The sequence below is a fragment of the Chinchilla lanigera genome, unplaced genomic scaffold (genome assembly GCF_000276665.1).
Source record: "Chinchilla lanigera isolate Chin_1 unplaced genomic scaffold, ChiLan1.0 scaffold00040, whole genome shotgun sequence".
In the NCBI taxonomy this organism is placed as follows: domain Eukaryota; kingdom Metazoa; phylum Chordata; class Mammalia; order Rodentia; family Chinchillidae; genus Chinchilla; species Chinchilla lanigera.
Genome location: NW_004955441.1, coordinates 20,328,066 through 20,353,637, shown reverse-complemented (window position 1 = coordinate 20,353,637; position 25,572 = coordinate 20,328,066). Strand labels below are relative to the sequence as shown.

General features: G+C 42.4%; 1 protein-coding gene across 4 annotated transcripts in view; it reads right to left on the bottom strand.

Annotated features, from left to right (window-relative positions):
* Sptbn1 (spectrin, beta, non-erythrocytic 1) overlaps nt 1-25,572 on the bottom strand; it is a 129,461-nt gene that overhangs the window by 24,401 nt on the left and 79,488 nt on the right. For all 4 annotated transcript variants that reach the window (XM_005391031.1, XM_005391034.2, XM_005391035.1 and 1 more), the window contains exons 5-18: nt 24,106-24,186; nt 23,682-23,797; nt 20,471-20,583; nt 19,574-19,761; nt 18,493-18,610; nt 17,126-17,284; nt 16,150-16,452; nt 14,313-14,466; nt 12,814-13,684; nt 12,575-12,712; nt 11,005-11,761; nt 10,100-10,302; nt 5,386-5,476; nt 792-938 (exon numbers count right to left, since the gene is read on the bottom strand). In XM_005391031.1, the coding sequence (XP_005391088.1) occupies nt 792-938; nt 5,386-5,476; nt 10,100-10,302; nt 11,005-11,761; nt 12,575-12,712; nt 12,814-13,684; nt 14,313-14,466; nt 16,150-16,452; nt 17,126-17,284; nt 18,493-18,610; nt 19,574-19,761; nt 20,471-20,583; nt 23,682-23,797; nt 24,106-24,186 (3,439 nt within the window). The remainder of the gene's footprint in view (nt 1-791; nt 939-5,385; nt 5,477-10,099; nt 10,303-11,004; nt 11,762-12,574; nt 12,713-12,813; nt 13,685-14,312; nt 14,467-16,149; nt 16,453-17,125; nt 17,285-18,492; nt 18,611-19,573; nt 19,762-20,470; nt 20,584-23,681; nt 23,798-24,105; nt 24,187-25,572) is intronic.

The window sequence follows — 25,572 nt, the reverse complement described above, 5'->3', positions numbered from 1 at the left end:
TAAGGTTTCACGTAACACTTGTTTTAACCCTTACGAGCGTAACACAGAGCACAGTGGCCCTTGCTTGTAATCCCAGCTACCTGAGCGGCCCAGAAAGAGTAATGAATCTCTGAGGTCAGCCTAGGAGACCCAGTCTCAGACAATAGAAAGTGGTGGGGGGACGTAGGTCAGGGGTAGAGTGTTTGCCTATGATGTTTGAAACTCTAGGTTCAATTCCTAGTACTATGAAAAAATTTTTTTAGAAAGTACCTTACACAATATACACTTTAAGGGAGAGAAAAAAGGGTGGGGAACTCACGCATCTCAGTTATAGGAACAGAATTTTCAGTTCAAAAATTACACACTGTAATTATTATAGTGCCTGGTATGGTAGTCACATTAGGAAAAGAAGGAAAATTTAAAAGATAATGTTTTGAAATTCTATGTGCGTGTATCTGCTAAAGCTGGTCAAATGGAAAGAAGCACTATCACCAAGGCAGCGCAGACTGCATGGGGCTCACAGTCCTTCAGCAGCAGAGGAGATGCACAATAGAGACCAATGCCTAGTACCCAAATGGAAGATAAACCAAGCATCTTATACCACCTGACTGGATTTCTGGCTTTTCTCCCTTGTGGTGGCTGAAGCCAGGACCTAGTAGGTGGAAGAGGTGTTGTTACTGGCGGAATAGCTTTCGTAAATAATCAGATAAGACTCAAACATCATGGAAAGCCTTCTAAATTAAAAAGTTCATTTTCCCCCAGTTCTTACCACAGCCAAAAAGTGAAATGGGGCATCTTCAAACGTAACTCACCTTCTCAATTTTGTCAAGCCATTCTTTGTTAGATGCAAGTTCCGCCATGAAGGCTTGATGTTTTAACCATTTACTGTGCAGATTTCTGGCTTCATCGTAAGACATGTCCTGGGCTGTAAGCATCTTCTCATTGATCCAGAGAGACAGCTAGGGAAAAACATAAGGAAGGGTTCAGAGACTGTAACTGTAAACATTTGCCCTTTCTCCTGCCTGGAAAGGGCTGTGCTCATGTCATGCTATGCATACTGTATGTTTTCATGTCAAGAGATGACCAAGTATTTAAATTTACAAATTAGATAAATCATTACAGATGTCCATCATAAAGGCACTTGTACCTTTGTTCTAAACTATACATCTCACATTAAACCCAGGATACTGAAGTGCTGAACCAGCTTTCAAAGTATATGGCATTCTCAACCAACTTTCCCCTAAAGGGCTGTGTTTGAAACTCTGTTCTTAACAGTCCAAGTCACAACATTTACTCTCTTCCAAATACCTGTCTCAGCTACACCAACTCAATCATGATTGATTGTCTTTTATACTTTATTTGGCAGTCTTTACTCTTTTAGTTCAAGTAAAAAGTGAAGCAAATAAAAAACAAATCTACTCATTTACCCACACAATGCGCCACTTTAGGGGTATGTGTATGGGAATGCCAAAAAGCATAAATAATGTGTTTACTGTAGGACTAATGCAACAAAGATGCCTTTCCCATGTTTTTAATCTTTGCCTTTTTTTCTATAGCCTCCAGTTCTCAAGAGAATCTTCCATTCAGTCCAAGATCACTTCACAGGACTTGACTCTGAGACCTAACATGACTACTTGGAAATAAACTCTTAAAAAGCAGCACACAGCCTGCCACACACTGACAGGCTTGAAGGGGGCTCTCTTAGGAAGCTTGGCGTGGGAGTCAGCCAAATACTAGGCTCCGACCCATCTCATCTGCTGCCTTTTCCACTGACTCAGCTCTTGCTTGTTCCTGTCTATAAGCAGCCAGGCCACAGTCCTGATTCCTACGGACTTACGGCCTTACCTCGGGGAGAGCTGTGTTCACCCAGGCAGGAAATACACAAAGGAACACGGAGTTGGCGGGGTCAGAAGCACATGTCTCCAGGGACCATGTCCCTTTTCCTGGGGACTACAGAAGTCCACTTCTGTGCTAGTCACAAGTGTGCACCTCAGCATCTTTACTGTTCCATCTCCCAAAGTCTACAAGTGGCACGTAAGACCAACGGAAGTCCACAGCCAGGAAGTGAAATGGGGCATCTTCAAACATAATTCACAGAAATGACACTCCCAAGGCTGCTCACTTACACTGACTGCTGCTGGGAAAGGCTTTCCTATAAATGCACTGTGACAGCTGGGCGTGGTGGCGCACACCTGTAATTCCAGCACTTGGGAGGCTGAGGCAGGAGGACTGCTCTGAGTTCGAGGCCAGCCTGGGCTACAAAGTAAGCTCAAGGCCAGCCTGAACTGCACAGAGACCCTGTCTCAAAAAAAAAAAAAAAAAAAAGCGCTGTGACAACTAAAGTTCTGCCCTTTAGCAATGATGTTAAGGGAGGCATTGTAGGGCACAGGAGCACTCCTGGCTGGGAGAGTAGGTGAATTTGGGCACCAATCCTATCTTTCTCTAGCTATTCACCATGAAGAACAGTATTTTCAACAGGCTTGAAAATAAAAGGGGGCAGGACCTCTGATGTCACTCTTTACTGAGGAAAAACTAGTAAATCTCAGAAAGCCCTATGTAATCAAAGACCTCACTTTAAAAGAATTACTTATTTTTCAGTTATCCAAGCAGCTGAAATCTGAAATAGTATGGACATTCATTTGATCTAATAATAAAGGTTAAGAGGAAGTGGAATAATAAATTTTGTCCCTATATTCCACACAATACAAGGCATTTATTTATTCAAGTGCCAAGGACATTCACATACTTTCTCTATTCATAACCACCTACCCGAAAGGGATTTAAAAAAAGAGCACTACATAAAAACCAGAGGCTTATAAACAAATCTGCTCTTTGCTGAACACATCATCCTACAGATAAAGCATCGTGCAGTACAGCACAATGCAATGATCTATGGAACTTGCCAGTTCATCAGTCCTTCATCAGAATTTTGAACTACAGCTACAGTTATTATCTGTGGGTATTTACAAAGGTCATGTAAGAATATATTCATTCTCTATAGAAAAGAACAATGTGCAGATGAGGAAAAGATAAGAAAAATGCTTCAATCACTGAAGACGGGCAAAGCACTGAACTCACATCCCTGTACAAACACAACTAGATAGCCTGCTCTCCTGGAAAAAAATCAGTTTCAGAAATAGGAAGTGCAGCACTGAGAGACAACAACAACAAAACAATACTTTTTATATTATTCATCTGTTTTCCAGGGCAGTCTATGAAAATTAACAATATAAAAATTAAGATGCTATCTGTTTGTTTTGTTTGTTTTTTGTTTTCTTCCGGTATTGGGAATCGAACTCATGACCTAAGACGCTGTCTGTATCCTCCTCTGTTTACTGGGACCCTGATCACTACTCCAGCATTCCTAGTGCAACACTTGCCTCCCATCCAGTCTGTGAGGTAGGGGCAGGCAACAAGAGCAAATCTCACAACCCAAGGCTCCCAGGAGAAAGGGAGTATGGAAAAAAGGGCAAACCTTCGATTCTCTGGACCTCAAATCGCACCAACAACTAGGAGTGGTTATTAAATCTGACCTTGGGACCCCAGGCCAAGCACTATCAACCCAATAGGTAGACTTTTTTTACATGTAGAACTAGCGTGTAAACTCTCTTCTCAGAGTCTGGCTTTAAAGGGGTATATTTTGATGAGTCTAAATGATGGGAAACTTATTGAAGTATGACATATATTGCCCCTTTCCTTGTATTTCTAGACCAAGGATTTTAGAGCCCCCAGATATGACCTAAATTCTGTCCTATGTAGACTCTGTGTGGGACACCTGACATTGTCAGCAAACATTACGGCTGGGGACTCAGAGAGAAATGGGCAGAACAAGGTAAGTAAGATAAAGCCATAGGCTCAGCAGAGCAGTCAGACTTGCGACACGTTCTTCATAAAGAAGCCCAATGCAAGCTTTCTTGCCTATTCTGAGGGAAAATCACACAGGACTATGGCCCTGGCCAGACCTAAAAGTCACTGGAATCAGCCAAGGGGTGTGCAAAGTGAACTTGTAACCAAAGATGCTAATTTATAGAAAGTGGAAATGAAGATCAAAAGACCTTTTAAGATTAACCATTTCTGGGGCTGGGGATTTAGCTCAGCGGCACAGCGCCTGCCTGGCAAGCGCAAGGCCGTGAGTTCAGTTCCCAGTACTGGGGCAAAAAAAAAAAAAAAACAAAACACCACCCCCCACCCCCCAGAAAAAGATTAACCATCTCCTGTGAGTCCATTGAGAGGGTATCACTTTATCTACTAACTTTTCCTGCACTCTTCCATTTATAAATCTGTGGTTTGAGAGTGGAAAACAGAGACCTGAAAATTTCAAATATGAACAGATTTCTCTTAGGGGTTCTCCTTGATCACTCATCTGCCCATTCCCTGGTATTCTCTTCTCGTTAGCCCAGGTTTTATGATGAATACGTTTCCCTTTACTAACTTGCCCTTTAAAAGCAGGAACACAGGATCCCATGCATACCCTGTCCAAGGGATCAGGGACTGGGGTTAAAATGCATCTGCCCAGCCTGCAAACACCAAATCCCTTGAATTCCCTTCGGTGCACAACAAGCAAGCTTCGTATCGCACATCAGGCCCCGTTCCCCTCCTATAGCTTCTGTCTTGGGCCGTGGGTGCTTCTGTCAGTGAGCACCCTGTCCAAATGTGTTTATTCATGTCCACGAGGCACTCAGAAAAGGGACTCGTGTCTTCTGCCTGTCTGCCTGGCGCCAGGCAAACCCCCCAGAGACCTAGATTTGGCACTGTGTCACGTAAAGCTGGCATGGGGAACACATATTTAGGAACCCTGAAAAGTAGATACTTCAAGGTCATAGATGAGTGACCTTATGGTTTCAAAATATCTGTTTCTTACTTGTTAGCCAGTTTTGGTTCCTGGCAGTTCTTTCATTCTATACTATACTATTTAAATGAACCTTGCTTTACAGAGTTAAAATAGCATGAGATGCTTATTCTGGTACACAGTATTTCTGAATATCACTGCCCAACAGGTCTCCATCACTGCAATGATAGCTTTCATGTCTGTGTTGTCCAATAAGATAGCTGTTAGTCATGCCTGGCAACTAACCACTTAAAAATATAGCTAATGTGATGGGGGAACTATGTTCTTAATTTTAATTAATTTAAGTAAGAATTTCATTGCTACCTATGGCTAACAACCGTGATAATGGACTGCTCAGTCCTACACTACAATATTCTAGATGATCATAGTCTAGGGTCCTCTGAAGTGGTAGTCCACAAGGTGGAGAACTGACAAAGTGTCTTATCTTGCCATGTGCAAACCGAAGGATAATATAAACGTCTGACCTCCTTGAATTTATAATTTAAAGGGCTTTTACAGCCAAACATTGGCTGGCTATTGGTGAAAACCAAGAAGGGAAGGATTAAGGGACAACGTACCTCTTGACAATCTTGCAGGAATTTCTGAAGATCCCTATTGTCCTTTAATCTCATTAGAAGTTCACTGGCTGCCTCACGATTCTTCCTATGTCTGTTGAAATAATTAAGAAACAATTGTTTTTAAAGAAAAAATATAGAATACAAGTCAATTTCTTCCCTGGGTTTTTATATATGCCAAAAAGTTTGCTTATTATTCCTTATTATGTGAGGGAGGTAAGATAAACGAAAGGTTTTCAGCATCCTTCAAATGAATAAACCAAGATACAAGAGCAATCCAAACACCTGTCTAAGCGACACAACAGGCCAATGACACAAAAAAATGATCTGCGTTTTCAAATGTAGTGCAAGGAGAAAAAAAAATCTGAGCATGAACTCTACACAAATCGCCATTTTGAGCACTGTTCAAAAATTAAAAGCATGGCTTTAAGAAACTCATAACTGGCTGATATGCACAAGGCCAAGAAAATACATATAATCATATAATTCAGTCTGAACAAATGTTTCCTGATAGATTCCTACTTCAAAAACCAAAACCGAAAATAATCCAGGAATGAAAATGTTTAGATTTGCGAGATTATGAAATTACTCTATCCCATTCTGGACTAGTAAAAAAGGGCAAGTAAGGTTTAAAGAATCACAGATTCTTAGACAAAAAACCTGCAAGACCTGAAGTTGCTTAACTTAGTTAACAATGAACGAAATGAGTGCTAAGCCTGAAACACTGCCCTTGCTGGCACATTTCTTCCCTGTGTCAGTGATGCCGGTGCACACAAACCTGCGTGAAAACGACTGCAACTGCAAGGGCGAGAGCTGCTGCACCCTGAAGACCAAGAAGCACTGCCACAACTACATCTCCCTGACATTCCTGTGTAACCTCTGCAAGAAAGACAGCCTCACCCATGTATCAAGAGGGGCAAAGAACAGTGTACCAACAGGAGAGTGGGATTTTCATTCTTAATCTCAAAGTAACTCCTTGCCACACGGGTCTATGGGGAGGATCATCTTCCATTTTTGCCAGCCCTGAAGGTAGAAGTGAGCAAGAGTACAACTCCAGATTTTCCACAAAGCTGAGGGAGAATAGCTCAGGGAACATGTGCTGCTGACTGACTGATATGACGAATCCTCCCCGAGACAGAGCAAGATCTTACAGTGATCCCACGTGTTGCACAGGTCCTCAGCAAATCCTGTGCAGACAACCAAAAACAGCACAGCAACCACTGTCTGTCTGGGGAACTGACCCAAAAAGCCCCCAATCTGGCTACTGTAGGTATAAGAGCTATGTAGGTACTGGGCTATAGAGCTATAGGAATGTTATAAGTGGAGATAATATGGTTATGTGTATATGTGTGTGTCTATGCTGGGGGTATAAAGGAACTTTGTAACAATGTTTTTGTTTTTAAATTGAAGGGGATACTATAGCTTCAGGAAAAGGGATCTCAAAATGCTTATGTTGACTGGGCAAAATACAAAATAATACCATCTAACGTTAAATGAAAAGAGTTTACACAGATTTATGCTATAAAACTTTAAGGCAGACATTAGAAAAATGCTATGTCCTACAGATGTCATTAAGTGTAGCAGTTCTCCCTCAAAATTTAAACATTTATTACCTTTATTTCAGTAAAAAATAATAAAGGACAAAGTCCCTTTTTTTACTGTCAACTTTCATCAGAAACTAAAAAATAAAAGTAAGATTTTAATGAATTTGAGCTAGAAGAAATTAATCGTCTAAAAATGTGGGTAGGTATGGAATGCCAAAGAAGTTTCTGAAGTCCTGTACTCTCAAATTCCAGCTCTACTTCTAGATAGACTTAAGAAAATAAAGCAAATATTCAGGACGGCTAATTGAAGCAGATGTAGGAGTCCTGCTTTTAGCAAAGACTTTGAATGAGCTTCAACTTCCTTCAGCACAACACCTTTCAGAAATGCTGCAATGGTAAGGAAGAATCACAAGCCCTGGCAGTTACAACAGGACCCTACATACTCAGAAAAATAAAACAACTTCAAACACTATCTAAAAAATTTCTTAATAGAGAAACAACCACACAGAATCTGGATGTATTTCTTACAAAATCAAATCTCATACATGCCCAGAAGATCTCTCTGTCCAGGTGGTCTTTCTCTTCTAGTGGGGCCATGAAGAAGGGAAAGAGGAGGCAGGTGACTGAAGAGTCCAGAGGACGCTGCTCCCGGGGTGGGCACAAGGGGGCTCTGCACCCTTGGCACCCTTGAAGGACTCGAACAGCTGTGCAGGTAGCCGAGCCTGCTGCTGACTCAGCTGGCTCTCACAAGGACTTGTGTGTGGCCTAGCAGCTACCACAGGCGGCTAATGGGGGATTTTCTCATGCTGGGTCACAGACTCAAGCACAGGGAAGGACATTCTAAAACGTGGCCGTACTTTCCAGTCCTGATTCCCTTGCCTTATTTCCATCTCTCATCTGCGCCTGTAACAAGACTCAAAAGCTTCTTTACATAAAGCAGAAGTTGAGCTTAACTCAGCTTCCTCTAAAGTATAAAAAACTTGGGTGCTGGAGTCAAACAGTTTGGTAATTACAGTGTTTCTTCCCTGTGAGATGAGGCTTTACTTGACAGAGCTAGATACTGTTCTGCTGCTGAGGGCTGTACTGTGGCTGGAATTTTCCTTTTAGACCGGAGGTCCCCTCTAGCAGCCCACCCACCGGCACAGATTGTTGTAGCAGGCTGGTTTCCACCCTGTCGCAGGCATTTCTGAAGGCCACCTATGCCCCAGCCACCTCTGTCAGTCAGTATCTTTGTTCTGGTATTTTTTCTTTCAACAAACTCAGTAACCACTGAGACTACCTTACAGTGAGCATGTTAGAAAAAGAATACCTTCACTGCAGTGTCAGAATGTTGTTGCACAACAGCATTAGATCTGAACGTTTGGATATTTAGCTAGCTTGTGCCTCTACAACATCTGGAACATTTAAAGATGGTATCCGTACATTTTCAGAATAAAGATCATCTAAGGTTAGTTTCAGACCTTGAGGCCTCTGGGGATATTTAACTGAAACCAGAATTCAGTTAACATTAGCAAAGACAGAAAAATTTAACATGTAAGATAAGGTGGAAAATCAACACAAATCCCTTCTCCTTCCATCTTTTTTATGCTCATTGATGGTACAGAATCCTCTTCCCATTTCTTTTTCTAAAAGTTAAAAATCCTGTGGAAGCCCTGGAACTTCAGGAGGCTTAGCTCTCAGTGAAGAGCAAAAGGAAAGGTTACGCCACAGCTGAGGCTGATGAAATGCTCTCATATCTAGAAGTTATCAGTATCATCTGCTTCCAAGAGCCCTGTGCAGCTGCAGCACTGGGGGGACACACAAACAAACCAAAGGAAGCAGCAAGGCAGCTGTACACCTGCCTACCAAATGCACGTGCCTGGAGGCCAAGTCTGCCCGGAGGAAACCAATCATGTGCATCAAACATGGGGCAATATGAAATAACACCTTTACTAAGAGCTAGAGACCTAACATCAATAAAGAAATGAAAACTTTCTCTCGGTTAAGAACTGGTCAGTCCTTGTTTCTCACACCAATTTAAGAAAGTGGAGGGGTGTGTGTGTATATGTGTGTGTATGTGAGAGTGGCTGTTTTAAAAGAAACTGATACAAGATTATCATTAGTAAAAGTTGTGTCCTATTCCATGGTACTACCCTTAGAACTATGGTTTAGGCAGAATCAATGAAACAGAAAGACTGACAGTAGTAAAGCTGGGAGCTTAATCTTTATGGGAACCAACTCCCCTTCCTAGCTCATGTATTAAGTTGAACTGGCCCAATGTCCCAGGAGACCCTTTCAGATGTTATAAACAAGGGTATGCATTCACCAGGCAATTCCTTCTTGTGAACTGCACAGGAATGCAAGGCCTTGACATCAGTCTTAAAATGAGCCCTTGAGTCCACTCTAAACTGGCACCAGAGAGGATCAGCTGGGAAAGGACAGTGACTGATCCAATGGGGAGCCCACGACTGCACTGGCCAGCCCAGAACTGGCTGATGCTGGTGTACCCAAACTTTGACCTGCCCCATCTCCCACTTTAGTAATCAGGGCAGGGTAAGAGTCAGGATGAGTCAGAATAAGAGTCAACCAGAGCACATGTGTTGCCCTTCAATCTACGGAGCAAATCCTTCAAAAAAACCAAAAAATACAATAAATGGGAATGAAAAAAAGAGAGTATCTAATCCTGGTGATGCCCTGGTAGAAAAAGAAAATGGTCTGTTCTCTCATTATGAAAAAGATCCTTCAATAGCATTATCCAAAGCTATTTTTAAAGAAAGGCCAGATAATGTTTGTGGCTCTCCCAGGTACTCAGGACACAAAAACCTCACCCACTTCTCTTCTGACAGGCTTCGGCAATTTGGCCTGGGCTGAGAAACGTCTAACTCTTGGGGACTCGCTGGGTGACACACTGTGGGTCAACTTAAGAGCGTGGCTTATACCAGGTGGTCTTCAGCATTCTAGTTCTTACAGGTCTTAGGTTAAGGACTGGCTTCCCTTCTTAGTTTCTTTTCTTTTGTGGTTACCTGTGCATTCTCAGATAAGACAGACATATCTGGTTTCCATGTGGGTAGGTAACATTTTGCCAGGTGCCCATTGGGAAACTTATACCTATAGTCCCAGTGACTTCTGGCCAATCACTCCAGAGCCAGAGTCTCAGGGCACAAAACTCCCTTCACAACCTCAGAAAACTGTACCTGTCATCAATAGAGTCCACCTTCTCCTGGATGCGATCTGAGTTGATATTCCCATCGCTCACCAGCCTCCGGCCTGTCTCCACAACAGCATTGATCTTTTCCTCATTGGCATCCATGGTAGTCATGAAGTCCTCTTGTTTTTTAATAGCTGCTTCTGCTCCTTCCAGGGTGGTGGGCATTTCAGTATGAGCCAAAACATATTCCTTATTTTAAAAGAGAAAAAAAAATATAGCAGGATGATGTATAATGATGGAACTTTTTTCTATGTTCTACATTTCCATGCAACATACTTCCCAGTAACTGCTTCACTGTATTTATGTGAAATCATCTATGCAATCATAAAACGAAATGTTTGGAGGCAAAAATTGCAGTGGTACACCATAAGTAACTACATTTTCCTAAGCAGTTAAATGCTCTACTTCCCCCCGACCAAAGAAAGTACCCAAAGATTTGTTCCTCAGCCGTAAGGGTCCTCTTATACTCATGAAGGCAAGAGCAGAAATAACCACTCCCATTTTGACAACCATCCTTAGATGTTTCTGTCTCTGCCTTGTGTCTTTGGATGAAGTCCTTGATCTCTCTACCCTTTAAATTGCATTACTACCTTAAAGAATGATGTCATTTAAGTAAGGTATTGTAAGGACATACCATGAACACATCAGATGTCCTGAAACTAACTGAAATGGAACCATACTTTGTAAGGCAAAACAGATTTCCTGGAAATCTTCAACTTGTCTCCCACACTGTGACAGATTTCAATGCTTAAGTATCAGGGAAAAAAAAAAATCTATCTCCGCATTATCCATCCAATTCACAGGCATGGTTTAAGCTCCCCTGGTCAAAAGGTTTCAAAGTGCAGCCAGGGCCCACTCTACAGGAGGAGCTAAGGCAATGTCAAATGTTACCTGGTTGTTAAGGAAGGCTTCGGCTTGTTTTGTGTCCCTAAGGAACTGCTGGTAGGCATGTGACTGAGAGAGCAGATTTTGCCTGTTCTCCCACATTTTGTGAAGCTCATTCCATCCAGTGTCCAAGGCCTGTAGCCGCTGCCGCAGAAACATGTACTGGGCATCGGTCTGTCCCTGGGTGACCATCTCGCCCATGTCCCTCATCTTTTGGTAGTCCTCCTCATAGTTGTCAATCTCATTTTTGATGTTCTCATGCTGTGTGAGAAGCTTCTCGGCTTCAGTCAGAGTATTGGGCATGTCCTCTGAGGCAATGGCTGTCTGGGTCCTGGAGAGCCAGGACTGGAAGTCATCCAAGTCTCGCAGGAACTGCTGCAGCTTGCTGGCCTCTCCCAGGGAGGCTTCCCGGTTCTTCAGGGTAGTCTTCATCTCCTCCCATACATCGCTGATCTCAGCCAGCCGAGAGAGAATGGCCTGAGCCTGGTCAGGGTGCTCAGACTCTAGCTTCTCTGCCTCCTTCTGCAGGTCACTCAGCTTTGCTTCAATGGCCACCAAGTCTCTCTCCATGCCAGTCAGCTTGCGCTGTAGGGCCATGACACCAGCCAGGTCATTGCCCAAGTCCTGGGTAGACTCAATAACCTTGGTCTTTTCCCGAATCCAGGATTTGGTTTCATTGCACTCGAGGTGGTAGTTCTGGATGCTCAGAGCAGACAGAAGAGCGTCTTTCTTCCTGTCAACTAGTTCTCTGAACTGACTCCACCTGTGAGTGCAGGGACAGTAGAAAGTAGCATGAATAGTGTTGAATCCACCATTAAATACCCAAATGAACAGTGATGGTTGAAGCTCCATATTTTCTCCCCCTCCATCTGTTATTTGACTACATGCTTTCTGGAAAAATCATCTCAATAAATGAACACCAAGCATTATGGACATGGCTCAGGGATGCAATATAACCCAGAAAAAGCCTGACAGAGAACATCTAAAAAATTCCAACATGAGCAGTTACAATACATCTGTCCCACTGAGACCTTTAAATCAGGTCTGCTCATTTCCAACTGCTCCTAAGAACATTTCCCCCAAACCAAAGGCTATGGCTATCTTTAGAACTGAGGTCAACTGTTTGCCCAACCTACTACTCAAATGTGTTTGTTCAACTGAAAGATAGGACCAGGACAAAGGTCTACCCCGACTATCAGGACTTTCATTGGTAAATTCAGTCTCAAAAGGCCAGAATCCTGTTTTAGAAATCATTTTAAAGGGAACAGCACAAGTGTCACCTGGAGGCCTTCCACTACAGCAGGTGCAGGCCATTATTAGGCCTGCCTAGGAAACAGAGAGCGGTAGGTGTTAGGCTGACTCAACTTGTCCCTATCCTGAATGTTGGTCCCACCTGAGAAAGACTTCCTGCAAAATCAGGATGAAGACGTGTTGAAAAGCAGATGCCAACGTCATGACATCAACACTGCAATGCCAATGACCCCGTGCAATGCCAGTTCATGACACCAAGGCTCCGGAAGTGACCTCATCCCAATCCCCCACACAGGAAGCTTGCTCATGCTGGTCTCATGCTCACCTTGTGTTGAGTTTGTCCTGCTGGGCTTTGATTTCCTTCTCACTGGGGTGGCCGCTGTGCATTAGCTGACGTGCAATCTGGTTCACCACAGCAACCCGGGAAGCCTGGTTGTTCATTTCTGGCTCTAGGCTCTCAAATCTGAAAAGGTAATTCGACAGAATGGTCGCCTCTGTGGCTATTGGTGGCCACCAGGTTGGCGGGGGCCGCAGCCCTGGCACCCAGGCAGGAACCCTGCTCACCTGTGCTGGATGACTTCCAGGTCTTCGAGCTTCTCTGGGATCTGCATGTTGTTGAGCCACTGCTCCTTCTCATCAATCCAGAGCTCACAGGCGTCAGCCTCACTGAACATTTTGTATAAGGCTAGGGTGTCCTGCAGCGCCTGCTTCCTCAGCCGGGTCAGCTCTGCCACTTCTTTGTACCGCTCCTCGATGCCCGATAGCCTGCCCCTCACGTCTGGAGACTCTGCGTGCTCCTGAGGGAGGGCACTGGCTTGCTCGTGCAGCGAGTCAATGGTAGGCCTATAGTTGGTGATTTCTTCTGCCACATCCTTGTGTTTTTTGACCAGAGACTGTGTGGAGTACTCATCATGGCCCACGTCATTGCTGGAGACTATCTTGAGGATGTCCAGCATCCAGGCGTCGATGTCGTCAGCATCAGCCTGGAACTGGTGCAGCAGCGAGGCTTCCTCGAGGCGCTTTTTCCGAATGGCTGAAAGCTGCTCCAGGTTGGCCCACTGCTCCCGAATGTAAATGATCCGCTCACGGATCTTTTCGGATCCAAAGTGCTCCTCTGCAATCATGTCTTCACCTTCTTTGATGGCCTGCTCGAAGTGGCCACTGCGGCCACTCATCTCATCCTCAAATGCACGGTGCTTGCTGAGCAAGCGCATGACACTGGTGAGGTCTTTCCCGTAATCATCAGAGGAAAGGATCTTCTCTTTTTCCCGTATCCAGCCTTCTTCTTCTGCCATCTCCCAGAAGAACTTCCAGAGGCGACGGGACTCTTCCAGCCGAGCCCGGCGTTCAGCCGCCAGCTGGCAAAGCTCTTGATAGCAGAACTCCATGTGGGCCACGCGGTCTCTGATCACTTGGGGGTCACAGGGCTTGTAGCCTGTTCAACACCAAGGAAAGAATGTGGTTTTATGATAAGAGTTTTGCACAGATTCCTGGCCACTTACAGGCAGAAGGCCACATCTCCCGTCCTAAGTGGCAGGGTCATGTGAGAGGCAATGGAGTACATTCTAAGTCCTAACTGGAAAGGAGGGAGGGGCAGTGACACATTATTCTTTTGGCCCAATCATAGACAAAGTGATCACTTACAAACAAAGAAAGCACATAATTATATGGAAGAAGATAAATGCATTTAATTGTTTCTAAAAACATTGGAAAGCCAAAACCTTCTAAACATTCTCTAAGGATGCAACCAAGCATGGAAACCATAAACTGCTTAGGTTGCTATTACATGTGGTTATTGAGTGTGGTCAGATGAGCTTCATTATCAAAACATCAAGCCACTTAAAATAGAATGTTTCAGAAAAATATGTGCTTATTTCAGAAATTAGACAGAATTAAACTATTCAGAAGGCTACTCCATTGTATCTTGTGACACAGAGGCAGACAAACTCACCAGGAACTCACAATGCTATGTGTCAAAAGCTCCCATGTCACATACGACTTACTACTTATAGAGATGAATCTCTGGCGTTCAGAAGGTAACGTTTGGAATGCTCCATGCTTACCTTCCCCATCTGCTGCAAATTTCTGGGCAGAAGCATTGACACCTCTCACTCGCTCTGCTTGGATCCCAATGTCTGCTTCAACCAGGGCATGCTTTTGTAACAGATCTTCCACGCCAAGCAAGTGTTTGCCATAGTCTTGAGACAATAGTAGCACCTATGCACAAGAGGCAATAGAAAGATATGTGGCTTGATTTCAGCATTATGTCATCTTTGGACAAGCAGAGAAAGCCAGAAACCGAGCTGTACCTTCCTTCAAGCTTGCCACTGACCCCACAGCTTCAGGGGAAGATGGCAGAACAAAAATAATAAACCACAAAACAATGCTGAAAATCAGCATCAGGAGAGACATAATACACTAAGGATCATCTACCTTGGAGTACATAAGCCTAACTGACACCAAAAAGCAGATAATTCAATAAAAGACAAAAAAGGTTGGAGGGGGTAACATCTGTATGAAGGATTCCAAAATGTAAAGTGAGGCTTCAAAAACAAACATGCTGCCAGGCATCATGACACACACCTGTAATCCCAGCACTTCAGGAGGATGAGGCAGGTGATCACAAGTTTGAGTCAAGCCTAAGCAACTTAGTGAGACCCTATCTCAAAATAAAAAACAAATAAAATATAAAGAGTAGGGGATGTAGCTCAGTATGAAGAACTTGGGTTTGGTCCTCAGTACTGCACACCCCCCCTTTAAAAAATAAAAGAAGAAACTGCAGCAGCAACACTATTACAGAAGGTAAAAGATGAAGGTGACAGGTTTGTTCACTTCAAAGTTTAAAGAAATTGCTTACAAGTTGTTGACCTCTTGAGTAAGTTCTTTTCCTTCCTTCGAAGCACACTCATGTGCTTCTATGATACTTACATATAATCAGTGGGAGACAAGTCCAGCTGAAAAGCTTAGAAGGTTCTTCTTTACCGAGTAAGAGAGTAGGGTCAGGTGCCTGTTATGCTTAGTAGACCCCAAACAACCTGTTAGGTTTAAATTGAGCCCACTGATACTTTTTTTTTGTTTCTTGAGAGAGCCAATTTTCTTTCTATCAATTGTCCCACATCCTCTCTAGATGGGACTTCTACCTTATTCATATATTTCTGAGGAAGTCCCTGGCTTGACATGGATGAGTGTTCCATGGCCTGCACCAAAGGACATGAACAGGCATAGCACAATGACAGCTCTTTTAACTGAGTAGTACAAAGCCTGGAACCCCATGTCAAAGCTATCAATAATGGAAGCAGCACAAACCAGCATCAGCAGCCATTAGCACTCAGCCCTGTCCCAGGCTCTGTGTGATTCCCAACACACGTCTACTTCACAATAACCAGAGGAGGCAGACAGGTAAGTACAAAGTCCATTTACAAAGAACAGAGGCTCCAAAAGAGATTAAGAAACTCGGCCACTCACTAGGTGAGCTCTGGTTGCCTGGGTACTGGTCTGTGACCTGTCCATACTGTCTACCACCCTTCCACCTCCCTCTACCACCACCTTATACACAGAAGTATCACTCAGACACAGAAAGATCTGAAAACTAGTTCAGCTCTGAAGAATTAAAAACAAAGAAAAACACAATTTGATTGATGCCTTACACTGGAGTATAACTAAATTAGATCTAAAATCTAAATTACAATAACAGACCTCTGGCTATTGAGATGGTTATCTTTACAACCTTTTCGTGAGCTACTTGTCTTCCCACTTTTAGAATGGTTTCACTCTGGCTTTACAGTATGGGCATTAAACAAGGGGCATTAGTGTATGCTGAGGGGTTAGAGGGTAGGTCCTACAAAAGAAAGGCCCAGTTGGGTCAGCTCTGGCTTCTGTCTGCTTTCAGTAAAGTATTACCTTCATTTCATCCATCCAGTCCATAATGTAGAGCATTTCCTGGAATATTTTCTGCAGCCCTAGGTTCATCTCAAGGCGCTGCCTTCGGGCCCTGAGCAGTTCCAGCAGGTATTCCCAGAGCCGGATGACATTGTCCTTTCTTGCTGTGATGCGCTTAATATCATGGTAGTTCTCTGCCTCAAGCTCCCTGGCCACAGCAACCACAGCCTGCACACGCTCCTCATAGGCGGCAATGTCTGTCTCAATGGCCTCATGTTTTTTGGTGGCGGCCTCAACTGCAGGAAGGTCAAATCCGAAGTTGTCCTACAGACAAATCAAATGAAAGGAAAACTAAAATAAGCCATCTGCTCCAACAACAGAAAGAAAAACAGAACCAAGGCAATGCCTCCTGAGTCTTCCATCTCACTGGCTTCTGCCTTCCACAGGGCCCTTGAACTCCCTGTTAGAGATCAGATGCTGTCCCCCAAAACACAAACCAGTAATTTCTCACTTTACAGAGGAGCCCAGCTCATCTCTAGCACCTTACTTGAGACTGGAGTAGATGATAGTTTATATCACACCAAGGAAAAGAAAGCCAGTTTTATTTATTTCATGACCAGTCTCTCACTGCTTTGAAGGGTTGTTTGAACACTGAGGGAGAGGGCGGTGGGGCGATTCTTCCCTGTGATAAATATGATTATGTATACCAAAAGTGTACCAATAAAAATAATTTTTAAAAAACCATATAAATGTGAATTGTTCATACACACTCACTGGCTCTAAACAAACTCTGGCTGGGCTGCTTCCAAATGTAAGACAAGTTATATAAACAGAAGAGAAAGTGTATTAGAAATTATAAACATCCTCTTCATGGGAAGCGGACAGGATGATTGGAGAGTTACCTCACCACAATGGATAAGCCCTGGGCCCTGTGGGTATGGCTGACATTTCTAGACTACCCCAGGAACAGTTTCTCTAGTAATGCTGAGAGCAGAACCTGGGACACCAGACGCTGATTCTCACTCAGCCAAGTCTCCCTCATAGCTGCCTTGCGGTCAAATCTGCGGGCGAGCTGTTCCAGTTTCTCCTGTCGGATGAGCTCGTTCCGCAGAGCCAGTTCTCTCTCATGTTCTGCTTTTTCCAGTCTTTCCCAGGCCTGGAGAAATGGAAAAAAAAAAAAAAAAAAAAAGGGGGGGGGTTTCCTGTCATGTTGAAGGAACATTCCCCGGCTACAGCCAACAGCTAGTATGTCTCAAAATGACCCAAGAACTTGAAAAGCAAATCCCATTCCCACCTTTACCCTCATGGACTCTTAAATATCTCCTAATGTAACTTCATGGGAAAACACTCCCCTGTCTAAACTCAAAGACTCTGTCTCATACTTGTGAAACAAAACAAAACAAAACAAAACAGTGCCGGGCATCGTGGCACAACCCTATAATCCCCAGGACTCGGGAGGCTGAGGCAGGAGGATCACTGAGTTGGAGGCTAGCCTGAGCTACATAAGTGAGTTCAAGGCCAACCTATGCTACACAGGAAGATCCTGTCTCAAAAAAAAAAAAAAAAAAGGTACAGATACGGAACAATACAACTAAACTGTAAGTCTCATATTTAAGAATAAACAATGTAATTATCTTAAGTAGCTGGTCATACAAAAAAAATAAACTTTCTTAGAGAAAAATCATATTATGAATCCCCTGTTCATTCCATCCTGGGCCACTTTTAAAAAACTCACAGATCTGAGTTATTTCTTTAAAAATCCTAACTGATTGCCCACACTGAATTCATTTCTATAAAATGTCTTGCTTCACATTAAAAAAAAAGTCCAAACATTCCACTCCTAAGAATCTAAGTGTGTACAAGTCACCACAGAATTTTAGATGTTTCAAGTTTCCAGCTGTAAATAATAGCCATTGTGAAATTCTCTAATTGCAGACATAATAGGCATGACAATGGAATCTACTTACAGCTTCTTTAACAGAAAGAACCAACATCCTAAGCCTATAGCTCAGAGATCCCAAGTACATGAAATAGGGTTCTCACATTTTTTTTAATGATCTGAGGCTTTTTGAGTTGACTGTCTTGGACAGATGAGAGGTAAACTGAATTCATTAACAAGGCAAACAGCCTTTGTCAGGCTGGTCTGATAAAAACTAACAGTGTCCCCAAAGTTCCAACAGACTGGCCTAAAACAAGTATTTGCTGGACTCTCTGCCATCCTTGACACTCATATAGTGCCACTCGTCAGTTCAACAGGGAAGGAGAGATCCTTCCACTCTTTGCCCTCTTGGCAACGAAGTCCAGAGAGAACCTGAAGCCTGCAGGAGGACAGGGCCCAAATGGGTCTGGATGGATCAGTTTTACCTTGTTGATATCAGAGATGAGCTTCCCCTCACGGGGCATGTAGACTTTCTGATTATTGGCCCTCATCTTGCTCTGAATAGTGAAAAGCAGCACTTCCAAGTTCCCCTTCTCTGTAAATCTAAGCACAGGGAAGAACAGTCATAAACTTACATACTGCACTTTGTTCCTTCAAGAAGAGAAATTCATTTTTTAGTGGAGGAAAAAAATTTCACATCTTTGGTCTGAATTTATGTGAAATTCATGTTAGAAAGATAGTGGTGGCTTAGTCTCTGGTCCTTACAAACCTCTGAAAAAGCCAGCTGTGGGTTTGTTTTTGATGGTTGGTTGGTTGTTGCTGGAGCATACAGGGGTATCAAGGGCATACACTATTCTTTTACTAATGGTCTCAGTCAAGGTTTAAACTGTAAGTCTTGATGATTATTTCAAATGTTTACCTAATATAATTTTCAATTAGTTTCAAAGACCTTAAAGAATTCAAATTTTCAGAAAAATAACTTCAGGACTACAGTAAGCAAAAGATAAGGTCCATAATCCTTATTTAAGAATTCTAACTTCAGCTGGGTAGCAGCTCAGTGGCAGAGAGCCTGCCTGGCAAACATAAGGTCCTGAGTTCAAAAATCCTGTTAAAAAAAAAAGCTTAAAAAAAATACAGAAACTCAAATTTTGTTGGGTAGCAAAACCTGGTCTGAAGCAATTTATTGTCTTTCTTTATCTGATACAATGTTAATGTTTACATATTTATTGAGTCTGACTATAGATTACTGTCTCAGACCTGCCTAGGGTCTTACAATTACAACACATGCATTACATCTCTCCTCTTTCCTAAAATCTGAAAAACAGGGTATTTTGAAAGACATTCGGCGCAAAGGTTTTGGAGAGGGACTAAGGACCTATATCATTTCTTAGGGTTCTCTGTATCCTGTATATTAGTGATATATTTCTACTGGAAAAGGCACAGAAGGTATAATTTATAGTAAATCATAGCAACACATGAAAAAGAGCAAGACAGGCCTCTGATGAGAGCTCACAGAAGTCAGAAATGTCTCCTCCCATGCTAATGGCAATGCAATTTGCATCTTACTTGGGTGGTTTCTCCACAGTGCGGTAAGTGTTGAATGCCTGAAGTTGCTGTTGAACACCGACCAGTGAATTAGCAAATTTGCGATTGTTCAGAATAATGATGGTTTGTTCAATCCACTCCAGAAGGTCAGAGGCAAGTGATTCATACTTTTCAATCATTTTTTCTGTTTCAATAGCGTTGTCAAGCACCTGTGAATAAGGGTTATGAAAACAACATCAAGACTGTATCACCATGCAAGAAAAAATGATTGTAAGTTACATGAAAATAGGCATGCTGAATGACTGGGTGTGAAACAGTTCCATGCCACTTTCGCTAAAGCATTTTAACTCAAGGAGCCATCTGATAATAGGCATCCAGACTGCAGCTATTATTTGTGACCAGTGACAGAGGAACATAACTGTAATTGGTTTTGAGACCATCCAACCTCCCCAGAAAATATTCTCAATGACTCCTATAGCCCAACCTCCCAAATTTTCAGAGAAGCAAAAAGGGCTCTGTTTAACCTGACCCCGTCCCAAGAATTTTCCATTCCATTGCACTGAAAGGACAATGTCATCTTGTCTGAGGTGTTTTGAAAAACACAGCAGAACTTCAGCCAAATGAAAAATAAAAAAGCCTAAGACTAACCTTCGTTAAAAGGCTGAGAACAGTGTTTCTTATCTGATATCCCTCTCAACTCCCCTCTTAGACCTTTTGGTCACGGCCCCTCTCTCCCTCCTGTTCCCCTTTGAGGGCAGGCTTCTGGCTATTTCTGTTATTTGGAGAGGCCACCTCACGGTGTTCTGTTTGTTACTGGCAAACCTGATGAGTGCATGTGAGAATGAGGTGCTCAGCAGCAGTACAGGAAGACACGGACTTTCATTTGTTTCACAACTTACTGAATTAGTGTGAGCTCACCTTTCCAATTCGCTTTCCTTCAACAGCCAAGGCCTTCATCTTAGAGAAGTAGTGGTAGTAAGTCACCACATATGTGATGATAGACTTCTCATCAGGGTGGTCCACGCTAATATCTGCAACCATAGAAGACCCTATTCAGTCTCCTGCTCAGAATGTTGCCACCCAGGCAGCTGGAACAACCTAGAACTGTGTGATAGCACTTAACAGCCCGGCATGTTGAGAATTCTATCATCACTACATTAAGATGATGATGATGATGAAATCATGTCACCAATTTGTTTACCATATGAGCACACAAAACGCCTTCTGCAGACACACCATGTATGTCTCTCTGCCTTTTCCCCAACCCCTACTACCAAACTGGGTTTGTGGTTCTTGAGTCCTCATTTTGGCCTACAGGACCAAGATCTGCCTTGGTCACCCCATCTCTGGACATCCTTATTCTCCTTGTCATCCATATGCAATTGGTCATGGAATTCTGACTTCACTCATGGTTCAAACCCACCCTGTCACATAACCACACCTGCAAGAGGGCTTCTCTACTGCCTAGGGTCTTACAATGCTTCTCTACTCCTTCACTGGGCATCTCTACTGCCCTACTCACTTTACACGTTGCAGAGCCACAAATATACTTTCTCCTACCTCTAATATTCTTAGAAGCACCCTTTGGTCTGAAGAAAAGTGTAAGGTCTTTCTTCCTCTAAAGCCTGGCTGTAACTTTCCCTCTTTTTCCCATCCACCCATTTCTCAAATGTTTATTATTTTTAAAAATTTTTTAAATTTTTTTTGGTTTTTTTTCCAGTACCGGGAATCAAACTCATGACGTTGCACTTGCCAGGCAAGCGCTGTGCCACTGAGCTAAATCCCCAGCCCCCAATTTCTCAAATATTTATCAGGCTTTTCCTAAGTACCAAGCACTGTTCTAGATATTTCTAACTCCGTACCTACTACTTCTTCTCAGATACTATGTATCTGAACCAAACTTTACTCTGCACTGCTCCCCACACTTAGCAATGTGCCTCCATTTCTCCGCCACCTCTCTTTGCCTGAAACAGCTTTCCCCAGCCCATCATTTCCTGCTCTTCTTGAAGGTCCAACCTGAAAACTGCAACACAGCCATTTCTGATTCCCAAAGCTAAAACCACTGTCCTCCTCTCTGTTCCTTTTGGAGTTCGCCATAAAGTCCAATTCTAGCGCATATTTTCGTTTATGCAATATTTATTTGCTTACAAGACTCAGTCCATAAGGGAAAGAAACACGTCTTAGCCCCTTATGCTGCGCCACCTCCCAAAATCTTAGTGTGTTGTCCTACACAAAGTGTTGGTTAATAACTATTTATTAAGAGAGGAATCAAATAAGTAAAATGGCAAGTCTTTAGGTATAGCAATAATGAGGAAAGCACTTAACTCAGGGCAGATTAAAAACAGAACATACAGGACAGCACTTAATAGGTAACATCACGTTCTTTTTCATTCATACTCGTATTTTCATTTCTACTCTCCAAACAGCACTATGTGAAGTGAGATTGAGAACAGTATGGCTTGGGGATTGGATTCTCAGTCCAGGGTCACCAAGAAGTCACTGGCATCAAGAATTAGACTACAGTTATGGTTCCCACCTGAGGGTTCCTGCATCTGGTTAGTCTCATTCAAGTATGCCCAGAGGAGAGACAATGGGAGGAAAATACCAGACTTGAATGAAATTTAATACACACAAAATATCAACAATAAGTGGAAGGAGTAAGCAAAACTTTAAAAAAAAAAACTTAACTTGTTTATATTTTAAATAATGTTTCCTGAAGCACTGGACAACTAATAAAAGTTGAGCCTAATCTTAGTCTGGGTCTAGAATAACTACTTCTCAAGATCAAACCCTCAGGATCCATGACATCAACTGCTATGTTTGGTTCCTGTCTTGTGATCTGAGAAACATCAACCCCTTTTTTATACTGAGTAGTGATTAGATAAATGAGCAAGTTATTAAAAAATTTATCAGTGTGATAGAAAAACAGAGGTTCTCTGTAAAAGTACAAGGAACTAGGGCTAAGGAAAATCTTCCCATAGTAAGGGAGGGGTTAAGCACAAAAATTTGTAACTCAAAGAATCTTAGCTTTCTGTTTATACTGAGAAATCATTTTACTGGGTTAGCACAAAGACAACTTTATCTTAGCTTCCTGTAATGAATGTATCAGTGAATCTGATGCACTGAAAAATAGATGCAGACCAGCCTGGCAGACTCATGACCTCGCTCTGCCCTTGGGGAGTTACAACTTTCTGTTGTGTATTTATAAGAACTTTGAACTTTCACTCTGGTCCATATGCTTTTTTGCTCTAATATTTGTTCATAGTTGAAAGACCATAAAAACCTCCAGAACTACAAACAAACTCTCTTAAGTTTTAAATGCTTTGCAAAACTAGGAAAAGTTCCTTTGAGAACCCACATTAAAATAAACCTGGATTTAGGATTTGGGGGACTGCCCCACCCAGCCGTGGCTGTAACACCCACAGTCAAACTTTAGGCCGCTGCAAGGATCCACAGAGTAGAGTGATGAATTCAGAAAATGCGATACAATCATAAAAAAAAAATGTCAGGGCTACTGCTTCTCCCACTTCTGTCTTCCCTTTCTGACTACACTTTCCTCACTTAAGTACTTCTTTGCACGTAGTAAACAAAGCACCAACCCCTAACAAGGCCCCTACCTCAATCTCATCTATCCCAAAGCACTGGCCTACTGCTGAAGGCCAGTCAACAAGCATTTGCTGAGTTCCTATGCTAGGTTGTCTACTATGAACATCAGTAGTATGAACCTTCAATGATTCCACACTGCCTGACGAACCATCTCTAATTTAGCTTTCAGGCCCCCATCCCACTTTTCAGGAGTGTTTCCCACCATACCCTAAACATAATTCCCACTGAATCTCTGGTGCTCAAACTCTCCTTCATCTTTCCTTATTTTGCACTTCTGTTTCACATCCTTCTGCCTAGCATGCCCTCTCCTTCAGGCTGGAAACTCATCTGTCAAATCCTGTTCTAATGTTATCCTACCTAACAAAGCTCCGTTTAATTTCCATAAATAAAATTATGCTCCTCTTCCTTTAATAATTCCCAAAGCACACTGTACAAATAAACATATTGACAGTAAACAGGTTTTAAATTAACCCTTTGATGCTAGAGATGTTGAAATCCCACCTTTCATCCCTATAGCCCTTACCCTCAGGGTCCAGCAGTTTAGTGAGGCCAAGGTGCTGCTCTGCCAGGTTAAATGCATTCTGCAGATTGTAGTGCGCATTGGATTTCTTGAGCTTATCAAAATCTATCAGGTCAGGCCTATGTAGAACAACAGCAGAACATAACAAAATATTGTGGTAAGTCTCCAATAATAACAGCTGATTTCTGAACAAACATTTCCAAAGTTTATTAAGAGAATGGAAGATAATGGGTAAATTTATTTATTTTATTTGGGAGAAATTGGAATATTCTCCCAAATTTTCCTTATACGGAATGCAGGAATGTCCGCTGTGGTACATCAAAGGCAGTGGATATGAAAATCAAGTCCCCCAGCTTGGCTGCAGGAGGACAGAAACATTCAACCTCACCAACATTGCACCCCACAATAATTAGTATGATTATTTTACCGGTGTTTGTGTATCAGTGCATTGAAGGCCATGCCATCCCTCCAGCTGGTGGTGAAATTGTGAATGTTGACATTGGGGTAGCTGCCAAAGAAAAAAAACAAGAGAAAAGTAACAGAATTAACAAGTAAATATCATATTTTTGCTAAATGCAGTATTTTAAAAACAGTGCTTGTAAGTATTGTAAAATTCAAGACAGTGAATGTCAAGAAGGGTAAGGTGAGAGCCAGTATCCCCTCAGTCCAGCTTGCTATAACATATAAACCTATGTGGCTCTGGCTAAGGGTTGACTCTCACAAAAGAGGGAAGCTAGATATAGCCAAGGCCTCTTGCTTCCTCTGGCATTCTACTCCACCTACCAGGACCTGCAGTCATCGGGATCTGAATTCACACATGATCTGGGGCACAAGGAATCTTGGACTATCTGTTCATGTGACATTCAACTTTCACTTTTCCTTATGTCACTTTACTGGATGAAGTTTTACAAATACAGTGGTATCTTGGCTCACAAATTTAACGCTTTCCATGATTCTGGTCGCAAACTGAATCAGATTTCCCCTTAAGGGCAACACTGAACCTAACCACTGAACTTGATTTAGTTCATGACCCATTTGTTTTGTGACCAGGGTTGTGGAAAGAATTAAAATAATGAAAACTGTACCTCCCTAAAAATTTCCCTATGTTTGCAACTTAGCCCCAATGAATCAACTTTTCTATATCACACTGATTAATAACCTTATATCTGTTTCATTAAAGGCTCACACCAGACACGACCCATGTACTAGTCCATAAACTCATCGCAGTTTGCATATGTCATGGTCATATAATTGCATCTACATGTGAAACAGTTGTGACAATAACTCTCTAATTAACCTGATACAAAATCAGTTCTCAAAGAGATCCTATGACCCTAATCAATATGATGAGAACTTTATACATTTAGTTTCAGTTGAATCTGGACAACTTCAGTAACCAAGAAAAAAGATGAAGTTTTCTATACATATATTCACTAAAACTTCAGTTAAAGAGTAAATGTTTGTGTATGAGTGTGGTGGTACATGTTTGTGATCCCAGCACCCAGAAGGTTGAGGCAGGAGGACTGCCTTGAATTTGAGACAAGTCTGAACTATGTAGTGAGACCCTGTACCAAAAAAGGAAAGAATAAATGTAAAGAAAAATGGGACAGAAAATACATTAAAATTACTCTGAAAGTTACTGTGCAAAGCTCCCCCAAATAGCAGATATTGAAAGGAAAACTCTCAACTGCATTTTTGAAATATGGCAGGTATGATGCTTTCAGTATTTTAAATTTTAAAATATAATGATCTCAAGCCAGAAGTAATGGCGGATGGCAATAACCTTATTACTCTCTTAGCACTGGAGAGGATGAGGCAGGAAGATTGTCAGGAGTTCAAGGCCAGACTGGACTACTTTGTGAGTTCAAGGGCAGCTTGAACTACACAGCAAGAT